At 39.5% G+C, this 25247-nt stretch overlaps 1 protein-coding gene across 1 annotated transcript in view; it reads left to right on the top strand.

Annotated features, from left to right (window-relative positions):
• The window catches only part of LOC121674365 (protein cordon-bleu-like), a gene marked incomplete at its 5' end in the record, with an annotated part of 29162 nt that extends 8676 nt beyond the window's left edge, over positions 1-20486 (top strand). Inside the window, 5 exons of the mRNA XM_042048655.1 lie at positions 7348-7451; positions 8696-10713; positions 11329-11448; positions 13727-13978; positions 19177-20486. Of these exons, the coding sequence (XP_041904589.1) occupies positions 7348-7451; positions 8696-10713; positions 11329-11448; positions 13727-13978; positions 19177-19194 (2512 nt within the window). The remainder of the gene's footprint in view (positions 1-7347; positions 7452-8695; positions 10714-11328; positions 11449-13726; positions 13979-19176) is intronic.
• Between the last annotated feature and the right edge of the window lie 4761 nt (positions 20487-25247).

Genomic DNA, 25247 nt, shown 5'->3' with positions numbered 1-25247 from the left:
AGATTCCCCCCTTTTAACCTCAGCTCCCCCCTTTTGTACAGTATGATAACATCTTCGGTTAAAGTGATGGAACTCAATTTTATTTTCTTTCTAAGTTTCAGAGCTCAATTAATAAAACAGACATACCAATGTTCACTCAGTTCAAATTCTCATCTGGAGACTTAATTTCCTTTGGCTCTTTTTATCTTACTCATTGCAGTAGTATTCACGTGCCATGCAGACTTTCGTTCATTTCTCTGCACAGTGCTCATGTGATATGAAGAGGTGGCATTTTCCTGTTTTAGGGAAGGAGAGCTGATGGGCAGAGTCAAGGCAGAGTAGTGAACAGTTAGAGCATGAAGGACCACCTTTTTTTCAGAGGACTGAGCATTAAATAGAATTTCATGTATCAGAATGCAGCTCTCCTTTTCCTCCAAGCTCTGTTCTTGGAAGAAATTTAAACATTTTGGTTGGAATAAAATAATAGTATGATTATGGGCATGTTATAAAGTGGACTGTCACCTCACAGAGGTGTGTAGTTTCTCAAATTTACAAGCAACTGAAATCAGTGTTTTAAAGGGGGTCACTCTTAAGAGTGGTTCTGCTGGCCTGTCTCGGACAAGGAAAAACACTTTAAAATACCGGACTTTTTTTTTAAATTCTGAAAAGATTTTAAATTTATTGATATGTTTAAGAAATAAAAGTATCTTAAAATGTGAAGGGAACTTTGTAGTTATAAAGATAGAAATGAATACAGGCTTGTGTGAGGAGAAAAGACAAAATACCTTCTAAATGTCTGAAAGGGATTTTCCCCTCCCTTGAGTGTCTGCTTAAGTAGCCATGAGAGAGGAATATTTTTTCACGTACAGCTAGCAGAGGACGTAGGGTGGGGGTGGGGGAACCTTCCAGAGATCAGTTCATGCTGTGGGTCTGGCCAGAGATAATCCCATTTCCTCCCTTTCTCTTGGAAGAATTTGTTACCTTTGGCTCTGGTCAGGGTAGCTGAAGCTACTGGGAGGACAGTCCTCTTAGTTACCAACCTGAGAGATACTTGCTGTTTGCTACTAAACTCTTCAGGTTTTGAGAAGTTAGTTTAAAACAAAAGCTTGAAACGATAGGGGTGGGTGAACCTGTTCTGCTTAATTTTCAGTCCATTCAAATTCAAATGTTACAGGGTTTTGTATTCCACTTGGGAAGGACAGGACAGAAGGAGAAGTCAGCAGCTGGAGAGAATTCAGCATGGGAGCTGGTCAGAGGAAATAAAAATAGTGAATGGCAGAAGGCAGGAAGGAAAGAGAAAAACTGCAGTGAAAAATAGCAGTGTGTGTATATATTATATATACCTCTGTGCAAAAAACACGTTCTGTATAATTACTTATCACTTTTAACTGTCTCTGAGAAACAGGAGAAAGTTCAGTTCTGTTATTTCTCTATAGGATAGGTTTTATTTTAACTGGGTAGGCATGTTTTACTTTTTTGAAAACAGTTTCAAGGGGTAGGAAGGTAGAGAAAGGGTTAAAGTGACAGGGAGAACCTCAGGGATGAAAAATTATTTAATTAAGACCCAGATGTCTGACAGATTTGCAAGCCTCTGCTTCTTAAATAGTTTTCCTTCCTTATCTCTGGCTTTCCGTTTCCCCTTGTTCCAGAAAACTCTTTAAATTTGGATACTTTTGTGCACTTTTTTGCTGGCAGATCTTCATGGAGGAAAGATATTGTGGATTTTATGGTTAAGTAATGGATACTCATAGTCGTTTTAGGGCAAGAATACTGATTAGCCTTTCTGTTAAACTCACCCACTGGAAAAATACTGTATGCTTTGGAGCTGTAGAGTATTTTAAATATTAGAGAGCAGCTTGGGTTGCTGAAGGCCTGATACTGGTTTCCAGGAGAGAAAGGCTCTGGTCCTTTTCTGTTTCTATTTTTCCATGTAAATCAAGAGAAGTTATTTAACTGTGCTATCTTTTAACTTGCAATGTTACATTGCACAGGTAATGTGGCTGTATTAAGGTCTAAATCATGCTAGTCCACTTTCCTGCCTATTTCTGGCAGTGCTGTCTGCCTGCGGGCTTTCCTGTTGAGAAGCTGTTGCCAGAGGAGGGGGAGTGGGGGCATGCATCCAGCTGTATAGCAACTACAAGCTGCTGCTTATGCAGCAGGACCCTGGCACTGACATATGTCGGGGCACTCTGGAAGCTAAAATCACCCTGGTATGTAACAAGCTTAGAGATTTCTAGCATTAAAACACAAAATGATACTATACAAAAGCATATTCGTTTGCTTTCTGTTTAGATTCCTGACCAGTAACCATGGAGGAAAATTGTAAAAGGACCATAAACCCAGCTGCTGTTGAAAAATTGCTTTGTTTTCCTCCTTGCCTCTATTTGCAAGTTCTTGTTGTTAATTGGGTGGCAGTATATCTGAAGCTACTACTGGACCTGTGTATTACAGGACTGAAAAATCGTTAAATTCAATATCTGATGACTTTTATTCAGCACAGATATAAATGCAGCATAAAGACCTTTGTTTGATGTAGTCCCACAGACCTAGAAACAGAACACAAAGTAAAAATGGAATGGAAATGATGCCTGTACCTTGCTCTCAAAAATAGGTGCAGCCTTTTCTTACTGCCTATCTAAGAACATAAAAAAGAAGGTTATCTGGTATTCAACAGAATACGACCATGTGCTTTTTCCCTTTCCTGGTTGCCAGCCACTTTCAGAACTCATGCTTCTAATACAAGTGATGACTTTGCTATCTAACTATATTGGTTGCTCAGTCCACAACTTTTGAATTTTAACAGGCTTTGGTTAAAAATTCATTCTGAAGTTCACAGGAGGCAGTAGAAATGGAAAATATCACCGGTCAGGTCATGGCTTAGGTGACTAGAAAGTCCAGCATTTACACTAGCTGCTCTCCTGCTGCAGTTATATTACTTCCTTGAAAAGAAATGAAAAAAAAGTTACCTAGCCTAAGAAATGGAAAGAACGGAAAAATGGTCTCTAAGATTGTAGAAACCATTGGTTACTCCAGAAAACAGTTACCTCCACTTTTGAAGAGTACTTCACCACATCGCTCACAAAAATGAATATATAAACACCCTGAGTTTACTTAGTGCCATGTTTCTGGCCTGATTGAGTAGCAAGTTGTTTTCAAAAAGCTTCTTTTAGCCATAGCCATAGCATTTAGCCATTTAACTTTTTAGCCATACTTTCTACGACTTAAAATCCTTCAATATCAGTCTCTTCTTTAACACCCACCTTGCTATATACACAAGGTAGAAGCATTTCTCTTCGCAGCATTTGTGTGTGAGGTGAATATCATGGATTCATTTTAAAGAGGACAAATTTGAATACATAAAGATAGGTTAATGTAATTCCCCAGTACCAGACTGGGACAACTGGGACAACTGTCAGAGCTGGGAGGGGAGCCTGAATCCTTCAAAGCCCAGTCCTTGGAACTGGAGTAACCATGTCAGTTTTCCATGTTGGTCAGTCCCTCTTAGCTGCCCAAGGCACATGAGAGAAGCTGAATGCTCTCACTGTGCCTCACAGTTGTCACTACATCCCTGCGTGTCCTTCTGCACCAGAACTCCTAAGAAGTGCTCAGAGGGACTTGGGTCAGTTTTATCATTTATGGACCCGTGGGTAAAGCTGCTCTGACTATAACAAAATGGCAGCTTCTCTCATTGAAAATCCCTTGTCTTACCACTAGTTTGGGTTTCTTTTAATGCAGCATTTCCAGCGAGTTTTATCAGAGACATTTCTCTCTTTCTTAGAATGTAAACCTTCTCATAAATGTATGTCTCCCATGGCACTAATTTGGTAAAATGCTGCTGTAAGTTTCATTTTGTCTCCAACTGCGCAAATGACTGCCAAGGAGTAATTTAGGCGTTGTAGCCTGAGCTCAGTGGAACATTAAATGCTGTAGTTTAGTAGTCACTTTGCTTCGTTCTGTGCTCTTGCACAAATCTCTGCTAATCTACATAAGTAATATGTGTGCAGGCTTCCAGGAACTGTGCACATTTGCCATTTTGGGCTTGGGCTAAATGCTCACCAGAGCTGTATTTTTAGCACCTCATGTTTTAACCAGGAAGGCAGCGTAAAGGTTATCAGGTTCTTCCCTAAGTCAAAAAAAAAAAAAAAAAAAAAAAAAAAAAGGCATGTATGAGAAAATACCACTGGTAATGTTTATCCAGAATGTAAAACATGGTATCAGAATAAGCCATATTTTTCTTGGCTTCTGGCCAGAACAGCTGTCAACAAAAGAAAAGTGTATGGGCTTAGAAGGGAAGAAGACTATGGAAAAAAAAATTTGAGGCCCTTTCGTTTTCCTTTTCCTGTGAGAAAGAGTCTTCTTAGATATATTTTTAAGTCATGTGAGCTACTGGAAACTACCAGACCTTCACCTCACAAAACACATAGCCCGTTCTAAATTCCCAGTGGTAAGAATTTTAAGAAAAGCCTTTATGATTAATCTATACCTTCTGGCTTGCTTTTGTAGGTGAGTTTGGAGATGCATTGAACAGTAGCTCTTTCAGAGATTTAGAAATGCAAAAGAAAAGATCTGCTTTTTCTGAAGCTCCCTCTGTAGCAGCAAATAAGAATCCTTTCATTTGCACTGCATTGTTCTCTTTTCTTCAGAAGAATTTTGTGAATTGGATAATATTATCCCAGTTGTCTAAGTAAGGAGATTGAAGCAAAGATTGAGAGGCAAATTATGTATAGTCGCTGCATAAGTGCACAGGGGATAATGAAAGAGACCACTGCTGACTGTTGTGCCCAGCAAGGAGAGGATAATTTTGCTATGAGGAGTCATTGAAAGATTCCCACTGAAAGATGTGAGAAAAGAACGGTTCAGTGCAGTGCAGTGGACCTACACTCTGTGTTTGAAGCCCAGGAATGCTTGTTCCCATCCCAAATATGTTTTTCTAGATAAATTTCCCATACAATTCTCAACCCTATTATTTCCTGTCGAAATTCCAGCACAGACAACCTTAGTAGTACTGATTTTGGTTATATTGTAGAACAGTCCGGCACTAGACAGCAAAATACAATCAGGTACCAAAAAGGTGGTGAGCTGTCATCGCCTCCATGAAATTAGGTCTTGTGAGTTTACAAATTTTCCTTTCAAGGCTTTGGAAACAACTTGTCCACAATAGGTCAGAGTCTCAGTGTCACTTACTTGCCTCCATCTGTGTACAACTATTCTGAAGGACCAGCTTTGTAAGGAAGAAAGTGCTATTTGCTTTCCATGATGCATAGACCTGTTGCTTAGCTGGTGCACAGTTTGAATGATTCTCCCATTCAAAATGCTCTCTCTGAGTTTGCAAATAAATTGTTTTAAAATGCACTCAGAGGAGAGTGTTTTTTAATAATTTTATGAAACTTTCCACTGCAAGAACAATATGGAATTCAATTAGTTCATTCTTTCTGACATCTTCACATTGAGGGTTTTGTTTGCCAGTCTTCTCTCCCAATTTAAATGTTGCAGTAAGTGTAAATCTTTTTGTCAGATGGCTCAGATGAGTAATCTCATTGATGTGTGTATGTGTGTGTGTGTGTGTGTGTGTGTGTACCTCAGGGTACAGAGGGACTGCAGTCCTACAGCGCCAGGTGCCTGCACTGGAGACTGTAACTGATTTGCACCACCATCCTCATAATCCATCAGGGGGGAAATTCAGTTCACCATGAATCTTGCAGTGTGGATGTTAAGCCTGAGCATCATTAGGTCACATTGGCTTGTAGGCATGTTCAGGGCCTGTCAAAGCTCAGGTCAGTGGCAGGTATTGGAAAAAATTTTATTCCAGTCACAGAGCACCCTGTCTCTTCCTCTGTATTTAAAAACAACCCGTTCTGATTTCTGTCTTAGATTCCAGTTTAGGAAACCTCTTAGTCATATATCAAGCCTTGTTGTCTTGAATTAATCCCATCTGTGTATTCAGATACACAAGAACGTGTGTATGGCAGTTTTGGAAGGCTTCCTTGGCGGTGTACCTTTTTGTTTTCATCGATACCACATACATGAACTCAGCTTTGTAAGTGCAAGGCTGTTTAGGTAAAAGTAGAAGGATCAGGCTGCAGAACTACTACAAAAAACATAAAGGAGAGTTGAATGCTAAATAAATAATGCACTAAAATAAAATAAAATACCTGATGCTTCAACAAGTGCTTTCAGTTGCTCCTGGTATGAGCAAGAGGGAAATCAAACAATAAAATAGCAAAAAATGAAGCTACATTGTTGGACACAATTTAAATCAATGTCAGGAGATGTCCCTGAATTTTTATTCAGATTGCTATCTTAAAGGGGAGAATAAAAATGGCGTTTTCCAGGTAATTTTTTGTGAAATAACAAAAAGATCTGTCATCTGTTACTGTATCTATGAGATTAAGGGTATGATCTTGAAAAGGGCAAATCTGCTTCACCCAGCCAGTGATAGTTGTAAGTGTGGCTAGAATGGAAAGCTACTTTTTCAACAGGCTAATCACAGGGGCAGAACTTAGATACAGTGTCATAGACCACAACATCTTAAATTCGGGTGAGGTAACTGAAAGAAATAAATTGTCCAATGTGAAATTCTCATTTCAATGATTTAGATAAAAATGTTTTGATCAAGATTTTTCTCTCTAAGAAAAAGGAGGACTGTTTTGTACAAGGTTGCCATACAGGTTGTTTTTCAGTTTTTTTAAGTTTTAGTAATTTTTGTTAGGATTTTAGTTTGTTTCATTTTCTTCTTCTTTTCTTCTTTTAATAGGCCAAAGCAACACTTGGCAGTCATTCTGATTTCAGACTTGTCTTAGGTCATTGTACAGCTTCATCAGTTTTCTGCCAAAATCAGGTCCCTAGATATGTTTCATTAGAAACTGCTCTCATTCCCTCCCACACCTCTAGATGCAGAGTGATTGTCTAACAGTACTTTGACTGTAGTTATTTTTCATTATCATGCAATTTTTATTTAATTAAGGTGCATATGTATTGTTACAGTGCATGCACAGGATGGTTAGTGGTCTGCCTTAAAATTGTATGGATATGCAAAACCTTTGTCCTGGCATATGCTGTGTTTCTGCAGTCCAGCTGAAGTGTGTACTTCACACTGAAGCCAGACCATTTCTTTGCAGGCTTTATTAATCTTAATCTTTTGATTGCCAGCGCACTGAGTATGCTCAGGCACCACCAAGATCCTTCCTAGATGTGGATGTGTCAGTGTGGTGGTGTGTATCTCTAAGGCTACACATTTTTCATGCTTTGGAGAATGGGTTTCAGAACCCCAGTGGAAGCAAAGGGGCTGAAATTGTAGTGTGTTTCAGAGCAGCAGTGCAAAGTGAAAGAAAGGGGACAGACCCAGTGATTTTCTCCTCTTTCCTTTAGCAGGCAAGATGAAGCAATGGCTTTGGCTAAGCATGAGAATGAAGATCCATTCATTGCAGCACAGCTCCAGCAGACTTTGGCTGACCTGGATGAAGATTTAGAAGGTGGGAAAGCGTGTGTTACCTCTGAAGTACAAAAGACAGAGACACAGCCAGTAGATGCAGAATCAAACCGTACTCTTGAGACCACCTGTATGTTTCTCACTAAGATCACTGGGGACAGCTCGTGGTAGAATGTGGTCCCCCCAAAGTGGCTCCTTTGCTTCAGGAGCAGACACCCTTTATAGGCTCACACTGAATATTTTTCAAACTGCATATCAGACTGTCATTATATTTCAGTGTCTTTTACCAAAAACAGATAACAGCACTCAATGGACATATTTTATAGGCCAAATTTAGTATAATTTCATTGACTTCAGTGACGTTAAATCAGTTGTGAATTTAGCTCAGTGTTTAATGAAGAATCTCTCTGGTTTTATTTTATCATAATGAAGTGGAAAAGGATGGAACATTTTTGTATCCAGTGCCTCCTCTGTGTTAAAAGGCATATTTAAAAGTTAAAAATGGGAAAACATGAAAGAGTGGGAAGAGATAAAATGCCATATTGTGTTCCTCTTTTTCCTACTGTGAATTAAAAATACTTCTCTATTATTGGTTTGTCAACAAGTGACATTGAATACATTTTTTTTTACTTCCCATCTTCATTTTAATACTTCTGCAATGGACTTGAGTCTGATTTGATTTCTTGTGAGTTCTCAGACACAGCCATTCCTTAGCTTCTGTGTTGTAACCTTTGATTTATACGAGCAAATTTGAGAGGATATATAGCCCTGTTGCACAATGAGGCTTCTGGAGTCACTGGTAATAAAGGGTGAGAAGAATGGAGAAAAAATGAAAGTACTGTTTCTTTGTTTGCTTGCTCAAGGAAATCCTTCAGCTGGGCTGTTATTACTAACCAGGTCTGGGAAACATAATTTGGAGCTGCTTGCTGTTTCTCAGAAATATTTCTCCTTTGGAGTCATGTGGTGAAATGTTTATCACTGAGATAAGTTAGTCAAAGATAAGGTATGAACAATAGATGAAATCCTGCTTTCAGCTGCATTTGTGTGTTTCCCACTGGCTGAAGCAGGAGGACTGCAGGAATATTTTGCCGATCCTAATCAGCAACCAGACAATAAGAAGGACTGAGAAATCTCCTTTTTTTTGTAATAAAGGCATTAAAAAATGCCTGTTACTTTTAGTGTAACTAAAATGGCTGGTTTGCTTATGCTTGTACTGGCTGTTTGTGTAATTTATAGTCATGTTGCCTAAAAACTGCCTATATGTAACATTGTATGTGTATTTTGCAGCAGTGGATGGTGTCAGTAACTCTGACTCCAACTACACCAGTGAAGCCTTGAACCTACATATAAGAAAAGTTGAGGCCACCCAAGATGTTTCCATTTCTGTTCCAGTAACAATCATAGATGATGCTCCAGAAGTTAGCACCTCTAACTCAGATGAAAATCAAGAGGTGGAGATTAGGGTTTCACAGAATATCTCAGATGACTCTGTTAATGCAAGAAACTTCACAAATAAAAACAACAATGCAGGTTCCTTTGATAAGGGACACACAGATGGTGGAGCTGTATGCAAGGACCTAATATATCAGCAACCATCTGAAAATGAATTCAGTCACTTGCCTGTGGAACAGAGGAGAGATATGTTTGAATCTCTCACATCCTCCTTTGAAAAAAGAAGTGAAAAGAACTTAAGACTGGAACTCTCTCCTAAACACGGTGTGAAGTCTGAGGAATGTAAATCTAAGCTGAGTCCGTCTCACTCTAAGGCCACGACTGAAATCAGTACAGCAAAAGAGAAGCTAAATCCATTTAATGAATGTAGTAGCAGGGAAAGATCTCTGAAAAAAAGTAAATCAGAATTAGAAATCAAATGGCCACCAGCAAAAAAAATGGAAGTAGAAGAAGTCCCATCAACACCCACATGGTGTCATCGTGCCCAGAATTCAGGATCAAGCTATGAACCTAAAATGGGTTTGACAACCTTTAAAGTTGTCCCTCCCAAACCTGAAGTAAGACATTTTGATAGAGGAGTTTCACTCTCCACTGGTGCCATTAAGATAGATGAATTAGGCAATCTTATAGGCCCAAATACCAGTGTCAGTAAGCAAGTACAAGGCTCTTCTTCTGCTGAAAGTGAGGAAATTCATATTGGGAAGGTGAAGGCATTCTGGAGGTCAAGTTCTATGGAAAAGCAAAGTGATGACCCCGCTGAGCATTTTCCTAAAAAGTCAGCAGTCACCACAAACTCTAAGCCCTTTACTATAAAACATGAACACAAACCTGTCTGTCTTGCAGCTCCAAAACCTGCAGCACAACAAACTGTTACTGCCCAGGTAGCTGAAAGACAATCTGAGAATGAAAGGACCAAACCAGCTCTTTCAGTTACACAGTCTCAGGTAACACCATTAGCAGCCCCAACCATTAGTAAGGACAAGCTGGAACTCCCATTTGTAAAGCCACACAGGAGAACTTCAAGTCAGTATGTTGCCTCTGCCATTGCAAGACATATCAGTGCAACTACCTTTAAATCTGACACTATGGAATATCATGAGAAAGATGAAAACAAGCAAGGGGCAGGAGAGATTAAGAATGAAGCAGAAGTTTCACCAAAAAGATGTATTATTGTGGCCAAATATAGCCCTGTGGAAACAGAATCAGCAGAAACAAGAGAAACACTTTCAAGTATTTTTGCTTCCAGTCAGAAAGCATCCCACAGATTTACACCAGGTGATAATTCTGGCATGGAAAACAAAGTAGTTAATATCAGGGCACCAAATCAAGCAACTCCTTTGAGTTTCTATAAAAAGAATGCCAGTGTCCCACTTACTAAATCCTCTTCAAAGGATAACAACAGTGCAGAAGATGATCATGGTTTAAACAGCAAACAAAGTATAGCAGAGAAAAAGACACGTCTTGTGTTTGACCAGAAATGTGAGACTTTGACCCACACTAATTCAGCCTCATCCCTCAAGTCTCCTGATCTCCAAGGAGTCCCATCCTCTTCCAGCTCATCTTTGCGAGTCACTAAATGGCGTCCTGCTAATGGTGTACAAGTTAGTTCACTGAAAGCTTCACCTGAACTAAATGGTGCAGCAGCAAATGCGGAGTCAGAGCAGGAGGAGAAACCTGATGATTCAGATATTAATACTGTCAGTGAACTGGATGTTAACGTGCAGACCAATATCTTCGGACCAAAGAAGAAGTTCAAGCCTGTCGTCCAAAAGCCAGTTCCAAAAGACACATCTTTGCACAGTGCCCTAATGGAAGCCATTCAAACAGGAGGGGGAAAGGAGAAACTCAGAAAGGTAAAGGGGAAACTTTTTTTAACCTGTTCAGATTATAGAGCCCTGTATTCATTCTGTCAGACACCAGAGGTTTGGTAACTTGTTCAGTTGCTGGTGAGCTGGAGAACACAAGGTATTTGAAAAATTTATAATGGCAAAATTCAGACCAAGCTGCTGCTTATTCTGAACATCCCGTATATTATGCAACATTATGGCTACTGCACTAGCTGGAAGAGGCAGAGGGTGCACAGACACAGGTAAAGGAGAGGTAATGGAGGTTAGTCTAAGAGCCAAACCTTCATTTCAGTGTGTTGTGTAAAAAGAGGAACATGCAGTATGGAGAAAACTTGTAAATACCGGCAGTGAAAGAAAATTGCATTTTGTATCACTAGGGGATAATAGTATGCCACTTACTTCATGCTCAGGGGATATGGACTGCATCTCTAAGTACAGCATTACTATCTGCACATACCCTCACTTTTCAGTGTGAATGAGGTTTTACAAGCAGGCCCCAAAAAAGACGAACTGATTAGTCTTCATAGTTTGCATTCTGGTACAAGTGCCAAAAAGTGTTTCCAAGTTATCTCTAAGTAAATATCTAATAACAATGTGAGGTTTATTCCCTTTTTATTCTAGGTTTCAAACAGTGCACTAAATGGCAATCACAGGAAACCCTCATATGCTGACCCAGAGAATGAGCGTTCAGCCCTACTAGCAGCAATTAGAGGCCACAGTGGCACCTCAAAGCTAAAAAAGGTAAGAAATCAAGATGGTAAGTGATCTTTGAAGTTGTCTGATCCTACTGGATGTTTTGAATAAACCCAAATATCCCACAAACGAAACGCTGTGCTGTGAAGAGAGAAGCTGAGGGAAGTAACCATATGACAGAAGACCAGATCTGACTTAGGCAGAGAGCATAGCAGGTTCAGTCCTATTCTCTGCCATAAAAATTTCTAAACTTTTAGCTTAGAAAGAAGCACATAGAAATCCAAACCAATTACAGGGAGTTTACATCGAAGATATCAAATGTTAATCATTTTCACTTTTAAGTGGGGTCTTTCTGTAGAATGGTTTTGGTTGGAAAGTACTTTAGCATTATCTAGTTCCAACCCCTCTGCCTTGGGCAGGGACAGCTCCCATTAGACCAGGTTGCTCACGGCCCCATCCAACCAGGCCTTGAACACCAACAGGGATGGGGCGTCCACAGCTTCTCGGCACAGAGAAGCTATACTTTAGGAGTTTGCAGTTAGATTAATATATTTGCATTACCTACCATATATATCCAATCCCAGCTTCCTGAATACACACTAGGGGTTATTCATACATCCTGGTTATCTGCTAACATGGTGCAAGTTGTATGCGAGTAATCAATGTTGATGTTTCTTCAACATTCACCACTGCAGGATGATTCCTTCTCTCTGAAAGATTTATCTAATCATTAAAGTATCTCTTATTCCTAATAGCCAAAACCTGCATTGTTCTAGCCTTAGTTTTCACTCATTTGACTAATCCAGCCAAAGATGTGTCCTTGGCAAGGAGGTTCCCGTTTCCCTCGTGCAATGACTCAGTTCATTAGCACATATCCAGATAGCTGGCATTAGATAGAAAAATTCTTGTGTTAGGGAATTACTTCACCCCTCAAATATCCTACTGCCCTTGCTGCAGGTAGGGCACAGCTTCCTCTGAGCCTGTGAGCAGGATGTGCTAAGCAGAAGCAATCTTTACATGTACTTAACTGCATTCTGCATTCATTAGGAATAAATAGCAATTTGTGTAAAAGAGGCTCTAACAATGAAGTCATCACAGAGACTTTTTGGAATACTTTCCTCTGGCAGAGAAGTTTATGCCATGATTTTAAAGGAAGTTGCCTAGAAACCATATGCTTTTTCATTCTGTGTCACCTGTGCTAGTTAAATCAGTTTGTGTGTGTACAGTGCCCAATACAGATGTGCTGTGATGAAAGAACTGTCCCTTTCATGTTGTCTCAAATGTTCACCTTTTATCTATCATGACATGATGCTCATATATACTGTGTGTGTATATATATATATATATATATATATATATATAGGGAAAGAATATAATACAGGAGCTCTCTGTGGATTGTTTGATGGGAGATGAATAGTTTAATTTTTCACCACAGAAGCTCTGTGCCTCAGTTTGTCTGAGAAATGAATTATAATGTGTCTGCTTGGAAACCTCCTATTTGGCCCATAATACTGAATTTCCTAATAATTGCTGAATCATTGTAATTACTAACAATTCATCATGATTATAACTAGTGATGGTATTAATGGCAAAAGTATCTCTTGACATAGTTGATGGAAAAGCTGGCTTAATCTGAAAGGCTGTCTTCTTCTCCTGCATGTATTTAAAGTAGGATGAGTTTCCAAGCTGGTAATTGGTGCAGAAATTTTAGTTTCAGAAATTCCACAGAAACACACTTGGAAGAATAATCAATTGATTTTGTTCTCAATGCTTTCACATAGTTCTCTCTGGTCTTTTTTTTTTTTTTTTCCCTTAACTATGGCTGGAAACTTTAGGTTTAATGGCTTTTTTTTTCAGTGAAGCTATGTCTGAGAGCTCAGATCTGGAAGAGCTTCCCTGTCATCTGAGATTATTTCTGTGCAGCCCAGACTGCAAAATGTAATCATATTCCTGGGTGGCTACTGCAGACTTAATATATCTTCCTGATTCCAAAACCCTTGTGGTTGTTTCCAAATTAATACCAAGTCCAACTTTCTCTCTTACCTTACATGCCAAGAAGAGTTACAGGATGCTGAAGCTCACAGTAAATAAAGATTGAGTTTCTGAGACAGACTTAATGCCAAGTCCTCGATGCTGGTAATCAGCCCAGCTGAGTGATGTGAGTGAGTAGTAACAGATGTTCAATCCCATGAGCAACCAAAAGTTTTGTGTTTTACATCGTCCAAGAAAAGTGAAATCGGCATACTGAAAGTGCATCAAATGTCAAATAATTACAGTTTAGCCATGCTTGATATTAACCACCTTCTTTCAATTGCATGATGAGCAGATCTCCTCATTGGCCTCTGAAGAGCTGCAGCGTTTTAGGGATGCAGAACTGTCCTTGCAGAAGGCAGAAGACCTTCAGGAAGAGCAGCTGTATATCCCACCTGCCCCTGCCCAGCCACCACCACCACCTCCCATTCAGCTGTCAGCAGCAGCTCCTAAATCCTCTGCCACAGCTACAGGTAACCCAGCAGAGGCAAGGCAAGCCCTAATGGAGGCCATTCGCTCTGGTGCTGGAGCAGCAAAGTTAAGAAAGGTAAATGTACTTTTATGTTTTACTGGGATGACACGACTTATGCCTGCTGTGTTTTCAGAGCCATTTTTAAGCTGTTCTAGGCACACATTTCTTCCTTCCATCAGAAGAAGCTACATGCACTATTTCCTCTAACTGAATCAAAGATCAGGAATAGATTTGAAACCTTTGAACAGCTAATGAAACACACCTGTGTGACTATGCAACCATGTGAACAGACAATACTTTTTATTAAAGAGACCATCAAGAGCATGACTATAATTTCAGAAAGCATTTTCATGACCTTTTCGTTCTCTGTTATCCGAGATAATACTAGATGTCCTTTAGACAAGGTGAGCCTAAGAAAGATCAGATATGAGACCCTGAAGCGGATTTATAAATAAATATTCTCTCCTAATTTCAGTATTGTGTCCTAGACCTTGATTCCCAACACTTAAACCTTGGTCACATGTGCTGAGAGCTGTCAGTAAAACTGTGAGGTCAATTTAATGTCTGCCTGAACTTCATTAATTGAATGATGTGTGTTTCACTTTTCTGGTTAGATGTGAATCGGTCAGCTCCCAGATGGCAAAATGCTCAGTTGTCTGTGTGTGATTTTTGGAGTAACTTCACTTATCTCTTTGATCAAAGTTTGTTGTTCCTAATCTCAAGTTACACTGTATTTCTTGGTAAAGAGAAGCAGATCAATTGTCCTTAGTGGAGGCATCCCAATTACACTGCAGTATCCAAGAATAGATTTTGATCCAAGGACTTAAGGGAATGTAGAAAAGCAGATGTAGTTTTCCTAACGCATGATTTAGCTGATGCCAACCGTGTGTAAATAGACTTTAGCCTTGCTCACTTGTCCTCTTTTAAATTTTAAAATGCACTCAAATTTTAACATTCAAAAATTGTCAAAAAAATCTGGTTTCTGATGAACCAGAAATTCCACAGAATCATACAAATGGCACAAACAAATCAGTGTTTCATGGAAATTTACATCAGCATGTTCTGATTACATGAGGAATCTGGGTGTGCAGTTAATTTTTCATGTGAAAAATTACGTCTGTGTAATGCATACGATGAGTTCACACTTGGTTTGTTCAGCTTGGACAAGGCTGAGGAGCAACCTCATCGCAGTCAGTGCCTTCCTTGAGGAGGGCAGCTGAGGGACGGGCATGGTTTCCTTTCTGTGGCAGCCAGCAATAGATCCCAAGGGAAGGGAATGCAGCTGTGTCAGGGGAAGTTCATATGACTTTCCTGTTCAGTAGGAAAAAGTTCTTCACCCAGAGGGTGGTTGTGCACTGGAACAGCTCCCCAGGGAAGTGGTCACAGCACCAAGCCTGACAGAGTTCAAGGAGCAGCTGGACAATGCTCTTAGTCATATGGTTTAGTTTTAGGCAGTCCTGGGAGGAGCAGGGAATTGGACTCAGTGATCTTTATGGGTCCCTTCCAATCTGAGAAATTCTATGATTCTAAGACTACAAATTATGAAGAAGTCAGGCCTTTATTTCCCCACTTCACCAGTTGACAGAAAAAATGGGACTTGGACATTCAAGGGTACTTCATGCAGTTGTTTTCTAGATACTTCAGATTTCTTATTCTTCCAACTGCATTGCTCTGAGGGGATCCATAGCACTACTCATGAAAACAAGTCTTTATCATATCTTTGGGGGATTTATTTCAAAACACTTGGATAACCAGTGCAGGTCATGAAAGTACACCAGATATACTCATGTATTCTGCTAAATACTATGCCTGTCTTGTCTCCTTTCCAAGACAGAGTAATTTTAGCTAGTTTCGACGTTGGAACAGCAGAAGAGTACATCTCATTATATAGGTCTCTTATGAAAATACAAGAGAGCAGTGTTTTGTCCAAGACAGAGTATGATTTTCTTATTACTCTGCTGTCCTTCCAGATATTGGATATGCAAGCTAGTCTTGTATATGCCAAAGTCATCATGACACTTTGACATCTGAGATCTCATGTCCTTGATAACTGATTAAAGTAAAAATGTTGTCAGATTTCTGAAAAGACTTTCTATCCAGTCTGTTTTAATATCTCTTCTAGTTTTCTGCATTATATTGAGAGCCAAATTCTGATTCTTCCCTGCAGTTAGACAAGTTGTGGCAGCAAAAGTTGAATCCACAGAGGAGGGAGTACATGATAGCTGAATATCAGGGTTTTCTTCCTTTACTCGTGTCTAAGGAACACTTAAGTTTTTTGTAGGCAGTGGCTGACAGGTTGCTTTATGCCAAGGCTGATGCAAACTTTTTTCTTTGTTTTGCCTCCTCTGTCAAAGTTCTATGATGTTGTGATTTGGAGATGTGAGCACAGGGCTGGTTTTGGCTTTGCTTTCTGGAAGATTTTGGTTGCAGCAAACTAGACAGCGGAGTAGGTAGTTCAGTTCAGTAATGGCATCTGTTTCTCTTCCATTGTCTTCTCAAAGTCTTCTGGGACAAGGGCTTCTGACAGCAAAGTCATTTTTTTAGCTGATATTGTAGAGAACTGGGAAAAATCTGTGTTGCTGACAACAGAGTCATTTATTTAGCTAATATTTTAGAAAACTGGGAAGAATCTGTGTTGCACAGTTATGTGTGACTCGATGCTTATTTATGTGGGGTTAGTTGCAATGGAAGTAGATCAAACGGAGCTGTCAGGAGAAGCAAATGTAAAAAGCAACCAATTGCCTAGATAAGGAGCATCCCAACAAACATTTGAGCTCAAGTAATATCTGTGAAAAGGCAGCTCCTCCACTCCTCCGCTGATTACACAGCTGTTTGCTAAAGTCATGAACTTTAAGGTTAAAAGATTCACTGTGCAGGAAGTGAGGAGAGAAGTTGCTGCAGGCTGACCTTGCCTAGCTGAGAGTCAGGGTCTGCACAGCACAGTCTTTAATTGGGTCAGCCAAAACAAACCAGAGCAGAAATAGATGCTCCAGGGAAATGCCAAGTATAGGTAAGATAGTATATGCGCAGCTCTCCTGACTCTTCCTTAATCCATTTTTTCGAGTACTGTGCCTGTTTTAGGAAATAAATCTCTCTTTGTGTTGAAGAAATGGCTTCTGTTTTATTGCACACTGTTGCTGTTCACAGACTCCTGAAGAAAAATCCTTGCAGATGCTAAGCCCAGTTGAGCCTGCTCAACTGTGGTGTCAAGTAAAGCCACCAGCCATGATGGCGGCCCTGGTGCCTTTGGTGGTTTCTTGTCTCGAGAAATGAACATATCTCACTAGTGAGGAGGCTGCGTCCCAGCCATGGGGCCTGCTGCATGTGCAAAGGAGAATCAGTTGATTTCGGAAGTTCATCTGAGACCAAATTTTGGCTAATTCTGGTGGGCAAGACTCAGGCCATAGAGCTGTACCATTTGACGTTCTGATTTTAGAAGTGAACTAGTGTTTTTCTTAAATTGTGTCAAAGTGTCATATAGTTAAGATCTATATGTCCAGTTTTTAACTTCCTATTTGCCATCTCAGAAAATGCAAAATAACATAGCTAGATTTCTGAAATTCTGTATATCAATGCTTGAGTATTTTTGTGTTTGTGTAACTTGCCTTGGGATTTACCATGATTATCTGTGAAAAAAACCGTAACTACACATGCAAATAACCTGTTAGATGTCTAGCTGTAGGTAGTTGGAGCACAAGTCCATGCAGGATTAAAAATCTTACTCAACAAAGAGAAGCTATAACAGTTGCTTTAGCTTATACACCATCCACTCACTTTAGGTAGAGTTGTACCCAGGGATTTGGTAGAAATATTGCAGCGGAAGGTGTCTGCACATGGTGGAGAAAACAAGTTATATCTCTAAAGAACAGGCTGTTGCTCTTAGTAAAATCATTGTTTTAGACCACTTTTAAATGGTATGTGTAAGGGAGATTCTGCAGATTCCGTGTATTTTCCAATAAAGATTGGAGTTGCACCGAAGTAGCCTTTTCTGTTTGTTCACTGAGGTTTTAAAAATGAATTTGGCTCCATCACAGTTCACACAAGCATTCATGGTGATGTTTGGCATCCGTGTTAGGTCACGTCAGCTCTTGATATGTGCAGTGTATCATTCTGTTGTCAATCAAAGGAGCCAGATAAGGTAATTACTGCACCAACTGCAATGAGTCCCTGGTGTTCTCTGGAATAATTTGGAGTTGGTTGTCAACAAGTAACGCATCGATCGGAATTATGGCCTGTTGAGTGTCTTCTAGGAAGCATGGCCTAGTTCCATACCTTTAGGTCAAGCAGTGGACTATTCTTCTCACATAAACAGAGAAGCATAATTGTGAATGAGCAAATACAGTTTGTTATCATCAGTATCTGTGGGTCAATGACAGAAATTACAGACTCAAAGCCACAGCTGATGCAGGCTTTGGTATGCTGGAAACAGGGCAGGAGGCCCCAGGATAAGGTTGGCCAAGCTTGATATACAGGTTATAATGAGCCTATAAAGTGATTCCAGTTCCCATGCAGAGTGAGAGGCAGGCATTTGCATGCTGTTACTCTGTTTGAATTGGAAGATAAAACTTAATTTGAACTCTTCACCTTGCTAATAATTAATACCATGACCTATTTTTTTCTCAAGAATAAAGGCCAAAATGGAAAATTTAGACTTTATTAAATGGATTATTCCTGTTTAGCTTTTGCAGTGACCTTAATGTATATCTCTCTGATAGAACCAAAGCTCAGTAACTTTGAATTTGGAAGGGCACCTTAGCATATGTATTTAAAATTAAGCATATGTTTAGATGACCTGAGGACTGGGAAGGAAGATAAGCATTTGCTTAAGTGTTTTCCTGAATCAAAGCCATTGGGAGTTTCCTTCATCCAATCAGGAAGCAAAGTACTCATCAATTGATTTTTATGGCCAGTGACAGCTAACCAATACAGAACAGATTTTGACTGTCAGATGTTGCATACTTCCAGCCTGGGCTTCTGTTCGTTCCACAAAATGAAGGAATATCTCAGAAAAATGCATCACCTATGCTCCAGAAACAACACAATTGCGACCATACTTCCTTAGGACTTTTAGGTGCGTTTTTAGGGAAGGACAGCACTTTTCATTAGACCAAGTGATATAGCTAGAAAAAAAGCAGATAAGCTTAAATAGTCTCAAGGAGCAGATGAACAGACCAAACTTGAAGTCGGCCCCATGGGAGAATGTTTGGTTAACAATGTCAGCAGTTGGAGGTTTAAAAATATCTTGAATGATCATGTGCTTTTCTTTGTTACAGGTCCCTCTGCTCGTTTGAACAATGTAAAAAAAATAGGTAACTGGAAAATCTAACCCCATATGCACCCCTAATCATCATTCAGAGTCTGAAGTGGCAAAAAACATCAAGAAGTTTAGTTTATTCTCTTGACTACAAGCCAAAATAAGTTGTAGTTAATTTTCTGTGTGTTCCTGCATAATGGTTCTAAGGGGAAAATATGTTGCTCTGCTGTAAAGCTTCTGTGCCAAGGAATTGTGTTTTGCCTCTGAATATTTAAGGTTGCCAATAAACTATTCTTGTTGGCAGGTTAATAAGAATATAAACACTGTGCAGTCCTGTGTTAATACTTAATTGTGTTTATGGGCAAAATTAAAAACTTTGCTAGCTATCTGAAAAGTAATACTCATTTCAAGCTGTTAAAAGTATGTAAGTATTTCAAACTATTTACTTGCTTCTTTTTTGATTTCAAAAAGGGCTGTAAGTGATTAGGGTGAAACCAGAATAAAGGTCTATAAAAAACAATCACAAGAAAAAAGTTATGATACCTAAGTTGTCATATGCTGGGGTCATCAGTTTTTAAAATTAAATGAACTTTGCGTCTCTGCTGGAGCTCTGAGAAAGCAGGCAATCAATAATGAATGTGAGACAGTGTCTATTGAAAAGTTACTTATGGGATACGACGTATAGAATGCTAATGTGCAGAGATATGCTGAACCCTGGTAACATTCATGGCACTTCAGAAATATTGAGCCACCTTAAAGGATCTCTATTTGCAACAGACTGTGAAGGTTATAAACAAGAGTCAGAATATAGAGGTCCAAGATGCAGAATTCGTTCTGCATTGCAAAATGAAGTGAAGCTGCTTTCTATCAGTATCCAGGACTTTTGTGGTCTGTTGTTCAGGTCATGCATAAGTTGGCCCTTGGTTTCTAATTCGTATGGCTGTTGTATGTTGTCTCACAAGTATTTATAGCAGCATCTTTTTCAAATGCTAACTACTTTGGTAGTTGTTGTTGTACATATTTTGAAAATATTTCGTTAAATTGATTAACTTAAAAAGGACAAATGAAAATGCTTTTTCACGTTTCCTATATTGTAGTGAAACTGAAGAAGAGGAAGTTTGTACATTTACATTTTTATAATCACAGACTAGAGTGGTGGCAGATTCCTTTTTTTTTTTTTTTTTTTTTAGCTGGAATTTAAAATGTATAGCTATGGACTGTTGAAGCACGAGACTATTTAGCCATCTGCATTTAATGTGACTATATATTATATATTGTAAAATACTGATGTCTGTTAGTGCCACGAATAAAAACAAAATCAAAACCTGACATGACTTTAAAGGCTCTTTTTTTGCCAGATATTTTCTATTTACTCAGAGAAATTAGAACTAGAGATAGACTTAAGCAAACCAGTATTCTGTGCTCAGTATCTCAAGTCTAACGTAAAATACCTCAAGCCAGGAAAGTGCTCACAGCTAACAGTTTAGAAATGCAGTAGAAATCACCAGCTGGGATTGATATGTGAGTTATATACATTTCAACAATAATGGAGTACTGATAATGTTCCATTTCCTCATTAGGGGAGCTTATGTATTCTGAATTAAGGTGCTCTGTCGCACCCTAGGATAAATAAGATCACCTTTTTTGATTGTGATTATGCTTCTTTTTCCTTCAAAGTCTTCTCAGTATGCTGAAGATCAGAAACAACAGCATGTTGAAAATGCTGTCACAGGAAAGGATTCAGTCACTCATAGGTTTGATGCTGTAAGATACTCCCACCAGCAGCAAATACTGCTTCCTTGGCTGGCTGCTGCAAGACAAAATTCAGTGCATCTCTCCTTCTTCTTGTTCTTAGTGTTGCCTGGAGGCCCTGGGTATGTAGCCCTTCCACACTAACAGCCTTTTAGTGTAATAAGTTATATAAGTACTTACTTTTCAATGTAAGGGATCCAAAACTGGATTTTTGGACAATAACATCCTCTGGATTTCACAATGCAAAGGTTCTGGTTCTGGGTGCTGGCACTATATAGAACTAAAGTTTCTAAGTTTTATTCATGGATAAATTTCTGAGTGAAAGCTTTCAAAAGCTATAAAAACAGCTACAAAATGAGATGTCATCTTGACTTTGACAGCAAAAATATTACGAAAAATCCTGATGGCTCAGTCACACCTCAAACTAAAAATGGAGGGGGAGTTCAGCTACCTACAGGAGGAAGCCTAGGCTGGGTGTTCATTCCTTTCTCATGTTAATGGGAGTTATGTCTACTCTTAAACTGTCATCCAGGTGCTGTTGAACTCTTGGTAGGAGCTCAATTAAACCCCAGATAAATGCAGATTTTACTGTAAACCCATTTATGGTGAAACCTAGTTACAGGTATGACCCTTCCATATAGTAACTTTCTGTTCATGCTTTTAGTAGTAATATTGGTTAGCTCATCCTGAGTTAAAAGAGAAACCCTGAAACATGTCTGGTAAAGACATGGTGTTCTCAGTACCAAGTATTTTCACCTTTATGGCTGCTCTTGCTGTCCCACACTGCTAGTGCAGACACAGCCTGTGTCTAGAGATGTACATGTCGCCCAGGTTACACCCTGACATGTCCTGTCATAGCACAGTCTGCAAGCTCCTGTCTTTTTTGAAAGACTGCAAGAAGGACAGGGAGCTCCCCTTTTCTTTAGTGTCCTTCACCCTAGATTGTCCCCACATGCTCTTGCCTCAGTTCAACCAGAGGAAAGACTCAGATATATGCCTGATTCATCCAGCCCTTTATATTTTCTTTTTTAGTAAGAGATTGAAATTAAGTGGAAAAATGGCATCACCACGGAAACTGAATGGAGAGTTTGGATTTGGTATCTTTATTTTTTGTACAGGTATAATTCAATGTTTAGGGCTTAGAAAAATCTAATCTCACATCTGAAATAAAAATTTCTGCTTCTGCTTCTTCTCTCCCCTTTTTTTAAGTTTTTATTAACTTTTTTTTTTAGTTCAGACCATTATTCAACCATTAAGTCAGCATTAAATCTCTCTGATTAGATATTTAATTTTAAATAATACTGGTTGTCTGCATGAGCTATTTGACTTACAGGACTTCATTATAGATTTTTTTTTTTTTGGTAGAGACAGCCTGTTAGTCATGCAAAGTATTGGACCAAAAGACCTCTTGACATGCACATCAATCTGCGGAGTTCCAAACATGGCAGGGTTCAACTTCCATAGCTCATACAAGTGATTTGCACTATTTATGCTACATTTGCCACAGCCAAAAATTGGCACTTCATCAGTATGAAGGAGAAAGAAAGAGAACAAGAGATTCATTTATGAAACAATGGAAAATGACACCCCAAGATAGTTTTCCCTCTAACCTCTCCAGAAAAGAAAGAAGTAGTTCTATTGTTGAGTGCTGCTTAGCTTTAAGCACAAGGTTTAATTTGAATCCAAAGATTTGCACAAATCTTGATTTGAATCAGTTAGTCTGAATGGAATGTTTATAAATTGGTTCTTTGTTGGTGCAATATGAAAAATAGTTTTCTGCAACCATTAATTAGCAACTTTTACATATTTAAAGTATTTATTTGTGTGCATTGTTTCTCATCTCTAATTCTCTGTTGGGTTACATATGCATTATGTGTACCAACGTGCTTTGCCTGTGACACTTCTGTTAAGATTTATTAGACTATTCCCATTGTTACTCCATTTGTTGCTGCTGAGCACACACAATAAAATACGCCATTCCCCTGCTATAGCTTTAGCTGCCATAATGGTTGCATTTCCTTGCTTGCAGAAAATTACTTTTGCAATAATAAAGTTCTTTTTAAGCATAAAATGAAACAAATTCCTGATGTTTTAGTAATGTTCACCTGGATTTTGTGCATCACTGTTTTGGTCTGCTTTTCTTTTTTGTTGCTGAGTAGGGCATGGAGTTTGATTCATAGCTGATGTCTTCCTTTGGCTGGAGAAAGTTTTTCTGTGTAGCTGCATTCTCAGGGTTGTTCATCAAAGTATGGTAAGATGGATGACCCTTTCTGAGAGCAAAAAGGTACTTTTTTTTATTATTGTTACCAAATATTATAAAGTATTTGTTAAATAAATATAATTTGCATAAGTACTAGCAGGTTACATGATGCTGTGCCAGGTATCAAAGTCCCACTATCCTGTGTTTGTCTACCAACTTTTTGTTCTTGTTTAAACAGTTTCTGATTTATTGCAGTATTGAAGACTTCAAAAAGAGAGAGAAAATAGAACTACTTAACAGGAATATTGTGTTTTTCACACTTAAGGAGTTTAGGAACAAGCTCGCTTCCATAGTCTGTTCCCTCCCATCACTCATTCCATATGTACAGGAGCACGCGCGCACGCAGAGTCTCCTTCGTCATTTGAGAAGGTCAGGAATAGTTAAAAAAGTATCTTTACCACGGGATCCTTTTCCATTTTTAACAGTAGCTTTTTTTGTCCTGTAAAATAGGAACTTCCAGAAAGTCAGGGACTAGGTTTTGGCGCAATCACAGCAGCTATACGCAGTCCCTGCTGGAGGCAATGTCAAATCCAGCTCCAGATAATGCTATCTTCAGCCAATTTCTTTTCCTTTGTTTTTGTTTTTTTTTCTTCTTTGCTTTTTTGTCTGTGAACTGATAAAAACATGTACATGCCATGTCTCTTTTCTGGGGTCACTATTTTGCCTGAAACCCTAAAAGGTTTTCCCCTGAACAAAGCATAGTGGTGTTGCAGTTGAACACCAGGCTGAAAGAGGACATTTATTCATACACAAACACCACTGTCCAGTTTGCAAGTCAGGAGCTGGAAGAGGAAACCTTATTGAAAGAGCAAGACTGTGGAACATCATTGTCTTCTACATCAGAACCTGTGTTTACTGTAACAGGAACAAAGCAAACATAGTGCAAATAGGCGTGGGCTGCCTTTGTCTTGTTCCATGCATTCAACAGAGGGGTTTCTGTCAGAAGCACTGGCATCTGTCCCTAGTAGTGCTTGGCACGGGTGAGTGGGTCACAGCTTGAGGGTACTGATTTGGGGTGGCAGTACTGCTGGATTGTGTCTCTGGTTTGGGCTTTTTTTGCCTTGTGATAAGCCAAAATGTGGTTTGATTTAGCCAGTACTCAAGACTGCAAACCAAGTGCTTGTCCTGCGGCGATGAGCAAAGGCTCCACATGTGGACTGCAGCTGGGGTGGAGAATGATCCATGATCCAGTGTTTGCCAACTACAGCACCCAGATGCCAGTAGCCAGTGTAATCTCATCTTCTTAAACCAGAGGTAATGATAATGTTGAAGGGAGAGGGAAATGGATGCATCTGCCCTCTGACAGAACCTAGGAGTGAGGCACATGTACTTCAAAGAGCTGCAGCCCTTCCTGCCCCAGCCGCATCTAAGAATGCAAAGGACGTGCAGGAGGTGCCTCAGGAAGCAGCAGGTCCACCAAAACTACTGATAGATCTGAATTTTACCAACAAGATTCTGAGACTGCACATATCTCTGCTGATACAGCTACTTGGTGGGTTAACATGCTCAGGACCAGACTCCACCTCTCCCCAGTATAGACCCTTTGCTGATAAAATCCAGCCCTCAGTCCTTCAGTCAGCCCAGGAGGTGGGTGTACCTGGCATGTTCCCAACCAGCAGCACCAAACACAGAGCAGTGGTTTGGCTGCCTGCACAGTGCATACTTCCTCATTCATTAGCCTTGCTGCTAATGTTCCAAACTTCCCAACTTATGGAAGGAACTGTCAGAGGCAATTTGCTGACAGCCAGTGCTGCAGAACTGCAAAGAGTTATATTTTTATGTGTTGATGAATAATTTAGCAACGATTCTGTGTTATGTAAAATTACTGCTTTACTGCTACTGGGGCCAATGTTCGTACAAAGTGTTCTAAGCCCAGTTATACAAGTTAAAGCTTGCTAGTTTTATCCTATGCATCTGTCATTATAGATAATTTTTCCAGGTTCAAACTGGGAAGCAGAGCAGGTCTTTCATTCCAGGAGAGGGAAGTTCCACATCCTCATTCTCCTTTATAGTCCTGATCATCCTACCTATTTCCAAATAGTCAGTTTTGCACTAGGTTGTGCAGTAGCGCTGGTTTT

Source organism: Corvus kubaryi, unplaced genomic scaffold (genome assembly GCF_017639235.1).
Source record: "Corvus kubaryi isolate FWS band 111438036 unplaced genomic scaffold, C.kubaryi_AGA036_p1.0 68, whole genome shotgun sequence".
Lineage (NCBI taxonomy): Eukaryota > Metazoa > Chordata > Aves > Passeriformes > Corvidae > Corvus > Corvus kubaryi.
Note: the sequence above shows the minus strand (reverse complement) of the source record. Positions and strands in the feature narration are given on the sequence as shown.